General features: G+C 65.1%; 1 protein-coding gene across 1 annotated transcript; it reads left to right on the forward strand.

Moving 5' to 3' along the window:
* The first annotated feature begins 590 nt into the window (after positions 1 to 590).
* Positions 591 to 6,795, forward strand: SLC39A1 (solute carrier family 39 member 1). The gene is made up of 4 exons (XM_067539289.1): positions 591 to 630; positions 2,847 to 3,190; positions 4,022 to 4,152; positions 4,776 to 6,795. The coding sequence occupies exons 2-4, from the start codon at positions 2,992 to 2,994 to the stop codon at positions 5,445 to 5,447; spliced, it is 1,002 nt and encodes a 333-aa protein (XP_067395390.1). The 5' UTR covers positions 591 to 630; positions 2,847 to 2,991; the 3' UTR covers positions 5,448 to 6,795.
* The last annotated feature ends 2,777 nt before the right edge of the window (positions 6,796 to 9,572 follow it).

Raw genomic sequence — 9,572 nt, forward strand, 5'->3', positions numbered from 1 at the left:
GTCCCCACGTCCCCGCGTCCCGGCTCTGATCGGCTCCAGCACCACAGGGGCTGCCCACGGCGGACAAGAGGGTTCTGGCATCTGGGCCTGGGCTGGGGGCGGCTCTGCAAAGCTCTCCCGTGACTGCCCGGCTGCCGGCTGCAGGGGACCGGGGCAGCCGTCGTTTGTAAGGCGTTAGCTCTCGGCTCCCCCTCCCCAGTCCCGTCCCGTCCCATCCCGTCCACACTGGGCTCAGGGGTGTTGGGAGCGCAGCGTCTTTCCGCCCCAGCCCACCGTGGGGGCGGCGTGGGGGGGTGCTAGCTCTACCCCCTCGCTGCAGGCGGGTGGGGGTGCCGGGCTGCCCGTCTCCTCCACTCCCCTAAGGCCCGGGGCGTCCGGGTTCAGACCCCATAGGCCGCCATGCCCTAATGTAGACATGGCCCCGGAGCCTAGCCGGACTGGCCATGGGCGGGGTCACCGCCCCGGGGCTGAGGGCGGGGCTCTGGAGCGACTTGCTTTTCATTGGCCCCGGTGCCGTGCCAGTCGCTGGCCCCGCCGGTCCCCATTGGCGGAGAGCGCCTCCCCGGCCACGCCCCTTCCGAACGCCCAGCGCGGCCAGGCCGGACACACTGTAGCGAGCCCGGCCCCGAGGTGAGTCCGGCCCGGCCCGGTCCGGCCCGGCGGCGATGGGGGCTGGTGGGGGGCGGGGCGCTGCCGCGGAGCGCCCCCTGCGGCCCGGCCGGGGTCTGGCCCCCCTGGGCTCCGCCCGCCCCCCCGGCGGGGGTGTTATCCCGGGGGCAGCCCCGGGACTGGCCGCTGGTTCCCGTTCGCCAGTCCGGGCCCCCCCTTCCATCCGGGCCCGGCCCCGGCGCACCGCGGCGCGGGGACAGACCGTTTACACGGCCGCCTCTCCCCCCGTTTGTCCTTCAGCCGGGGCTGGGCTGTGGGGGGACAGCCCCCCCCCCGGTCTGGGCCTGCGCGACCAGGGCTGCTAAAACCGGCCGCTGTCCCGGGCAGCTGGGGGCGGGGGCGCTCCGAGCTTGGGGCCCCCTGGATGGTCCCGGGGCCCGGCCTCTTTGGGTCCTTGTAGCACCACCCCCCCCCCCCCGCCGTCCTCCTCCGCACCCGCGCTTTTAGAGCCACGGCGCCAGGTCCGGGAGACGCCAGGCGTCCCGGGCCGTGTCCCGGCGGGAGCAGCCCCCGATTCCGCTTGTGGTCCCGTCTAAGAACCCAGCCGTCGGTCTAGGCCATGCCCCCCCCGGCTGTGCACCCCAGGGGTGTGTCTCCGAGCAGGTCTGAGGGGCTCACAGTGACTTTTCTGGCTTCATGGCTGGCCGGGACTGGACAGGGTCTGGTGTCACACAGGGTCACCCTAAGAAAGCCCCCTCCCCCTGCAGACAGTGGTGTCCCACCTGCTCTCTTAGCCGGGCGATGGCAGTCGAAACACAAATCATGAGAACTGGGCTGTTACTGGTACTGAACTGGGCGGGGAGACCGCACGGTGCTGGTGTGGTGCAGACACTGGCCCCAGCTCTGCCGCTGCACCCTGTGCCGTTCCGTGCCTCAGTTTCCCCATGAAAGAGGGGCTAACCCTGCTTAACTGAGGTGTGGGAGGGTTCGTAGCCAAGGCCAGCCAAGGATCCCGCTCCCCTGGGGATGAATACAGCCAGGTTTTCCCGCTCAGCATGCAGAGCTCTTCAGAGAACGTCTGATGTGGCCAAAGAGCCGCCAGGTGCTGTACGTGTGGAGTGTCCTGGTGTGCGGCCTGGGACGTTCTTAGCTGCGTGTGAGAGGAGAAAGCGAAGGTTTCACTGCGTGGGGACCGGCGAGAGAGACCTTCCCGTCCTGTCCTGTTGTCTTGCCATTGCTGCAGCGCTCTGTGGCGGGCAGGCAGTGTCCGTGCCCCAGTTGTTAGGGGGCTGAGACGTGCCAGCCTGTGCCCTGCAGACCCTTTATAAATACTGCCCAGGGGCCTCTGATCTCAGACCATTGCTTGCCTGTGAGTGGAAGAGAAAATTCCCAGCAGTGCTGGCTGAGTGACTCCCCCCAGCTTGTGTGTGTCACTCACCCTCCACTACCACCCACCCCACTCTGTGCAAAGTGGGGGGGCCCGTCAGCTTTCTTCTCTGGGTACTTGGAGTCTGAACTTCCGAGTGCAGGCTGGGACCCAGCCCTCCTGCTGCCGGCCGGCCGGGACGCCATTTACGTCTTTAAATCTAGTTTTTCTGGGTCTTTCCCAGACAAGGGGGCAAACTCCCTGGTGCAGCTGCGCTGGCCTTCGCAGGGTTATCCGGCAGTGAGTGTGGCCCATGTCCCTCTGCCGTCCGCCCGCCCCCGGGGGCCGAGGGGTGGAGACCAATGGTCTCCTGTGGTAGCAGGAGGAATGTTCTGGGAACCGCCTGAGTCGGGTGCTGGGAAGGGAGGCGCTGCCGGGAGGAGCTGGGGCGGAGGGTGTTACGGGCTGAGGGGAGGAAGATCCGATTCCTGCCTAGCTCAGATAGCAACTGCCAAATGGGGCTGGTGCCCTGTCTTGCCCCTCCCACCCGACTAAACACCCCCTGCCCTGGGACAGCAGTCCTGCCGCTGAGCCGCTCCTCTGAGCCCCGTGGCACCTGCTGGGCCACCTTGGAGCAGCTGTTCCGAGGCAGGTGAACGCCGTCAGGGAACTGGGGTTCCCACATCCACATTGCTCAGCGGGGCCAGGCCTCCTGGGCTCATCCAGCAGGGCCGCTTAGCTCTCCGTAGGACCGTCCGTGCACTGGTCCCCCCCCCAAAACCAACCACCCCCCGGGGCCAGGCGGGGAGGAGACGGGGGGCTGCCCAGCAGCCGTGCCCTGGCTCCGCTGACGTCTATTTTGCGTTCGCAGGGCAGAAGCGGCTCGTGGAGGAGACCCTCTCCCGTCGCTGTCGGAGGGGGGCCCAGGCTCCTGCTGGCTGAGCGCCTCAGCTCCCACGCTGCGGCCGGGCCTGCGCTTGCTGCACGGGATCCGGGGAGCAGGAGGGTCCAGAGCCATGGCTGAGTGGCCGGGTCCCAGGGCCGACACCGAGCAGATGATCTGGAGCCCTGACTCCAGCGCGGCTGCGCTCCACTCCCCCACGGGCTTGGAGGTGAAGCTGGGCTCCCTGGTGACGCTGCTGCTGCTGACTATCCTGTGCGGCCTGGCCCCGCTGTGCATCTTCCGGCCCCACGGGAATGGGGCCGGCACGTTGGGTGAGGCCCGGCCTACGGGGGGCACCGTGATGCGGGGCAGCTGCCGTTCGTGAAGGCCTAGGACAGAAGCTCAGCTATGGCACAGGCATAGTAGACAGACCCAGGGAGGAGAGGGGGTAGCATGATCACCCCCATGGTATGGGGGGGGCTGAGACCAGAGAGATGAAGGGACTCACCCAGGGTCACCCAGGCAGTCAGTGGCGAAGGCAGGAATCAAAGCTAGGCTGCTGGGCCGTGCCTTGCCTGCTAAGCCAGGCTCCTGCTCGGCTGGCAAGACTGCGGTGCTCCTTCTGCTGCCGGGGGCTCTCAAGCCCTTCCTCTGCTCCACTGCTGCCCGGGAGCAGGCTGGGCTGGAGTGAGTCGCTTTGCTCCAGGGGAGGGGGGGCAGTCAGAAGCCTGGCTAGCCCCGTGGCATTTCACCGAGCGGGAGCCCGGGCGCCCTGGCAGTGAGTTGCAGCCGGGCTGGGAGGGGAGAGAATTGGCGCTGACCCTGCCGGGGAAATGCAGGGGCAGCCCACAACACCCCTCGGTCTGCCACCGTGACGGATTGAGGCTCCCGGTTCCCCGCTGTGTCCCCGTCCCAGCCTTGCTGGGGGCCCCGGGCGTCCGGGCGCTGCAGATGCTCAGGGAGAGTCTGTGCTGCCCTTGGCTCTCGCCGGGTGGCCCGTTGCTTTGCTAGTTGCCCGCGGGGCACCGTGCTGCGGGGTGAGACCGGAGTGGCACGATCTCTCCGCTGCCGCTTAGCTAGCAAGAGAGGCCGGCACCCGCCAGGTGCCGCAGAGCCGTGCGCCTGCCCGCCCGCCTCATTTGCGTCTCCCTCGCCCCTGGCAGACACGCGCAGAAAGGCACTGAGCCTGGTGAGCTGCTTTGCGGGCGGCGTGTTCCTGGCAACCTGCCTCCTCGACCTGCTCCCCGACTACCTGGCCAGCATCAGCGCCGCGCTGGAGCAGCTGACAGTCACAGTGAGTGTGCACGGGCGGGGGGGCTGCGCCGGGCAGCGTCTGGCCGGTCAGACCGCAGGGTCCGTGGCCTGTTCCCGGCTGACTCACCGGAGCTGCCTGCCTCATGGAAGTTCCTCCCCCCGCCCCCAGCCTGGCCTTCCCACGCCGCTTCCTGGCAGCTGGGCGGCCCCGGCTTCTCAGTGCTGGGTTCTGCTCCGGCCCCTTTGCTCTGCTTCCCCCAGCGCAGGGCCTCCGGGGAGTCACCGTCACATCTCCAAATTCCCCCTGTTGCCGGGGAGCCGAGCCCCAGCCGCCCCTGCACCTTGCGTGGCCTCCGGCGCTTTGCCCAGGCCCCTGCCCAAAGAGAGGCGCCAGTCGCTGGCGGGGGGAGCTGGGGTGCACGAGTGGGGCCAGCACATTGTGCGCCCCGCTACCGGCAGTGCTGGAAACGGGGATCCTGCCCCCGGCCCCTGCTCGATGCCCCCTCCGCCCAAGCAGCAGAGATGGGGAGGAGGCTCGGGGTGCAGGGAGGCAAACAGGGGCAGGGGACAGGGCAGCTGGTGACCTTTGCACGGGCCCCGTGGGCTGGGGCAGGAGGGGGAGGCGGCGGCGCACCCCTCAGTGACCTGCCCCTCCCCTTGCAGCTCCAGTTCCCCCTGCAGGAGTTCATCCTGGCCATGGGCTTCTTCCTGGTGCTGGTGATGGAGCAGGTGGTGCTGGCCTACAAGGACCAGCTGGGCTCCCTGGAGGAGACGCGGGCGCTGCTGGGGGCCGCGTCCCAGGACGGTTCCATCCAGTCCCAGCCCTGGCCCGACGGGCCCCTGCGTGAGGAGCGCCCCCACGTGCACATCGACCTCAACGCGCACTCGGCCATCCGCTCCTTCCTGCTGGTCTTCTCGCTCTCGCTGCACTCCGTCTTCGAGGGGCTGGCCGTGGGGCTGCAGCAGGCCAGCGCCAAGGTGCTGGAGATCTGCCTGGCCCTGCTCATCCACAAGTGCATCATCGCCTTCAGCCTCTCGCTCAAGCTGCTGCAGGGCCGGCTGCGCCCCCGGGCGGTGCTCGGCTGCCTCTTGCTCTTTGCCCTCATGTCCCCGCTGGGGATCGGCCTGGGCGTGGCCCTGACGGAGCCCTCGGGCGCCCTGCACCAGCTGGCGCGCAGCGTGCTGGAGGGGCTGGCCGCCGGCACCTTCGTCTACATCACCTTCCTGGAGATCCTGCCGCACGAGCTCAGCTCCTCCGAGCAGAGGATCCTCAAGGTCATCCTGCTCCTCGCCGGATTCGCCTTGGTCACCAGCATCCTCTTCATCAAGATCTGAGCGGGGAGCTGCCCCGGGCCCCCCGCAGGGACTGTCGGGGCAGACGCAGGGCCAGGCTCACAGCGGGTGCAAGATCCATCAGTTCCTGGCCGCTCGAGCTGCTTCCTGCCCCGGGGCTGCCCCTTGGGAATCCCCCTCCCCGCGGGGGAGCGATGCCTTGGCCAAGGGGCAGCGAAGAGGCTGGCAGGAATCCTTGCACCTGTGCCCCTGCCACATGGATCCCAGCACTAGCCCTGCGGTGGTGGAAATGCTGGGGCTTTGTGAGCCCGTCATCCTGCCCTGGTCAGGTGCAGATCGGTCCCTCCGGGAATACCTCTGGGCTGTTCTGGACCCTGCCTGCCCCCCAGGAGCCCGGTTAAGATTTAGCCCATGGATTGGCCCCAGTGCCCCCTGAATCTGAACCTGCCTGTGGCTCAGGGCAGCGTCCTGGGCCCTGGCCTGGCCACGCTGGGGAGGGTCAGATGGCGGCTCCGGACGAGCGCTGCCCTTTAACCCGGCCACAGAGCTACGCAGGGCTCAGCAAAGCCTCAGACACATGCTTGGCTCAGCTGGGGCCTGAGGGGGCTTCGCTGTCCCCAGTGGGGCAGAGCTGCTCTGTGGGGGGGGGGGCAGATCCCCCCCGAAGCAGCATTTCCCTCCCCATGCCCAAGAAGGCCAGGGTGATGTGTTCCTCTGGCAGAGCCCCCAGCCCAGGGGTGGGGTGGAGCTGGCTGCCCCTGCAGAGTCGGGTATCGGGTTGTGCCTGTCCCGGGCCAGAGCACCCCTGCGATTCCAAGACCTTCTCCCGCTCCCCGCGGCAGCTCCCGGCTGTTGCTCTGTTGCAAAGCATCATGTGGCCGCACCTCTGCTCCCCCCAGCAGTTTTCACCCAATTGGAGGGTGGTGTGGGCTAGTGGCTAGAGTACTGGACTGGGACTCAGGAGCCCTGGGTTCTGCTCCTGGCTGTGCCGCTGGGCAATCTTGGGCAAGTGCCTTCACCCTCAGTGCCTCAGTTTCCCCATCTGTAACATGCTGACCTTGTAAAGGGCGATGGCCAAGACGGGGGGCTGGGAATTAGGAATTATTTTTTTAAAGAAATAAAAAGCAAAGCGTGAATCCGGGGCCTGTTTTATACGTGTGGGCCAGCTCCGGAGGGGCTGTGACCCAGCCACTGAGACGAGCGAAGCGGAGCCAGTCCCCGCCCGCTGCAGGGTCAGCGGAAGTGGCTGTCCCGCGGCTGGGGGCGGCGTTACGTGGCTGCAGGCCCAGTGCGGGGGCTGTTGCCCTGCTCGACAAGTGCCTTAGACCCTTGCAGCCTGGTCCCCTTCCCGCACGTTTCTGCCAATGTAGCTGCACCTACGGGTATTGCTGCCCCCTTGTGTCACCAGAGCACCCGCAGCCCCGGTGCTGGGCCAGGGTTGCCTGGGGCCGGGGGCTGCACAGATACCGAGCGGGGTGAAAGGGAATGGAGCGGATGGTCCCCTCTGGCTGACTCTGTAAGGCTGCCGGGCTATTTTTATAACTAGCCTCCTTCCCGGCTCTCTTCAGCAGCCTGAGAGGAGTTACGGAAACCAGGCCTAGCCCGTATTACGTAGAGAGTATATTTTACTAACACCCCCTTTGTCCTTCCCGCCTGGCCGGGGGAAATGCGGCTGTTGGTTAACACGCTGACAGCGAAACATTTCAAACTGAAAAATAAACTGACTTTAATCCCTAGTTTCTCGGGTGCCTCGTTTTTTTTCACCCTGTCCTCTCCCGTCCCATCCCCTGGGCCAGATCTGCAGGGCAGTGACGCCTCCTGCTTTTAAAGAGCCGGGTCTCCACGGCTGGCGCTCACCCTAACGCCCAGAACCAGCCCCAGGCTGCACGGGCGAGCAACACGCAGGGGCTACGGGGCGGCAGGTCGCTTTCTGGCTGCCGCTAACTGAGGGCTCAGCCTGCCGCAGCGGGACTTGTCTTGCTCCACTGGGCGAGGTGTGGGGGGGGGAAGCAGCTCACCTGCGGTGCCCATGCTCTGCTCCAGCCAGCTCTGCATGCTCGCGGCTCGCTGGCAATTGTTATCCTGCGTCTGCCACACAAATCCCTGCTGCAATCCCCACTAAGCCCTTAATGCAGTTGGCAGAACCTCGTCTGCTGCACGTTCGGCTTTAACTCTTGCCTGGGCGGCACCGAGAGGGTCCCAGTGCCAGAGCTGGTCCCGGCGGGACCTGAGCAATGAACCCCTCTGATGCTAACAGGGTTTGAACCCTGGGTCATCTGTCCGTGTCCCGTCCCCCCAATGAGCAGGCTCTTGCGTGTCCAGCTAGCTGTATAAGAGCTGCTCATCCCAGTGCCTGGACTTACACGTGACATCCTTCCTTGCTGCCTCACGTCCGCTTCTCCCAGTCCCCTCCGGGCTGAGCTCTCTACATGGCCGGGTTCCTCCCCCGGCAGCCCGTGCTAGATCCTTGTTCTCTTCCACAGAGCAGGGCCAAGCCAGGCTCTGGAGCAAAAGAGGGGCATAAATGTCCCTCCTTGTAGTGCCAACGGCGCCTACAGTCCAGTGTTCGGGCCCTTCCCCTCACTTCTGGAGTTGAAAAATGTTTGCATCAGAAAAGGCGACCCCTGAAAGGTATGGAGGTGAAGGGACGGGATCCCCCAGCATGTTACATTTTCTGCCTGTCCCTGCCCCACTGAACCCCACGTTTGGGCTGGGCCTGGCTGAGGGGGCGTGCGGAGGAGACTGCTGCAGCCCATGACATGCTGCGCTAGGCACTGGTAGCTACAGAAGCTCCCAGCTCCTCTCAGCTGTTGTGCAGCTGCAAAGGCAGAGGGGCCAAATTCCAAACCCTCGGGGGCATCTTCACCCAGTTGGCTGGTTACAGCATCGGTCTGTGGTGCAGAAGGAATTCACAGGAGTGCACCAGCGGGCCCGAGACAGGTTCCAGCAGAGGGCGTGACTTACAACCAACACCCAGGCTGGCCAGGGGACCCCGCTGCCCCAGACGGCCTGTCTGCAGTCAGAGGAGCAAGAAGTGCTGCAGGCTCGTAGCACTCAGTGATAGCACAGGCGGGAGCGACGCCTTCCCGAGTCCTGCTTCGCTTGTACGGGCCTTCGGCTGCCAAGCTGGGCTGCCTGCTGCTGTCAGGGAGGCAGCGGGTTAGCCCCTGATGCTGCTGGAGTGTGATTTCCATGGGGTGGCTTGGTTGACTGTTCTCTTACAGGAAAGCAGAGCCTGGCTCGATGGTTTTCAGGTGTCTCTGTATCACAGACTGCGCTGGGTTGGAAAGGATCCTAGTCGTGAATTTCTCTCAGTTTCCCGCGAGGCAGGATTGTAAAATGCTACGTCCTGTAAGTGCTGCCGGCTTAACACACCCAGCAGAGCTTCAGGATTCCCGGCTCTGACACAGACTCCCTGAGAGACCTGGGCAATTCACCTCTCCGCTCCGTGCCTGTCACCCGTCCAGAACAGAGAGGAGGAGGCGGCATTATTTATACGGACTGTCTCATGCAGGTTTTCTCAGTGCATGCCTCTAAGGTGCTTTGCAATTGTTTCCGTGCCAACACTATGCCTGGTGTGGTGTAACACTGCCCGCCCCAAGGAGCTTACAGAGTAAAACCTAGCTACAGCGGAGACAGGCAGGATGGGGAAGCCAGAGCTGGGGGAATCATTTTGTGTGTGCGTTACCTTTGCCATTCCGTCTTCCTGAGGCAGCCAGCGGCTCAGTGCCTGCTGGGACGCGTAAGTCACTTGACCAGAACCTTTCACATGGCTCTTTTCTTACCGCTTCCTTTTCCTCTCAGGTGGAAAATTGCCCATGAAATTGATTCCTGAAAATTCTCTTTGCAATTCTTAAAGGAAAGGCTGGCTGAAGTGTGTGCTGTGTGACGTCTCTTCAGGCGTGGAAGCAGAGCAAAGACCCGCCCCTTAAGCGGGGCTTGGACTGGCAGCTGGGGGAGGTCTGCAGCAGCTCTTGGATCCTGTAAGTTTGTTCCACAGGTATGGAGCAGCTTCTGAGAAAGCTCCGTTCCCTGCACTGCTTTTCCCTGCCCTTGCCGGAGTGTTCCCTTTCCTTGCACCAGGCAGTGGTGAAAAGACCAGGGGGTAGCCAGGGTCGCTGGTGCCCTGTGCAATGTTCCTTGCACTAGGCAGGGGCCAGGGTCGCT

The sequence above is a fragment of the Emydura macquarii genome, unplaced genomic scaffold, assembly GCF_026122565.2.
Source record: "Emydura macquarii macquarii isolate MOO-44397 ecotype Brisbane River unplaced genomic scaffold, CSIRO-AGI_Emac_v2 contig_527, whole genome shotgun sequence".
NCBI classification, from domain to species: domain Eukaryota; kingdom Metazoa; phylum Chordata; order Testudines; family Chelidae; genus Emydura; species Emydura macquarii.

Excerpts from the sequence above, each read along its gene's own strand:
- SLC39A1 (XM_067539289.1), top strand. The coding sequence starts at position 2,992 with ATGGCTGAGTGGCCGGGTCCCAGGGCCGACACCGAGCAGATGATCTGG. Across the intron at positions 3,191-4,021 it reads GAATGGGGCCGGCACGTTGG|ACACGCGCAGAAAGGCACTG; the intron begins GTGAGGCCCGGC and ends CGCCCCTGGCAG. Across the intron at positions 4,153-4,775 it reads TGGAGCAGCTGACAGTCACA|CTCCAGTTCCCCCTGCAGGA; the intron begins GTGAGTGTGCAC and ends CTCCCCTTGCAG.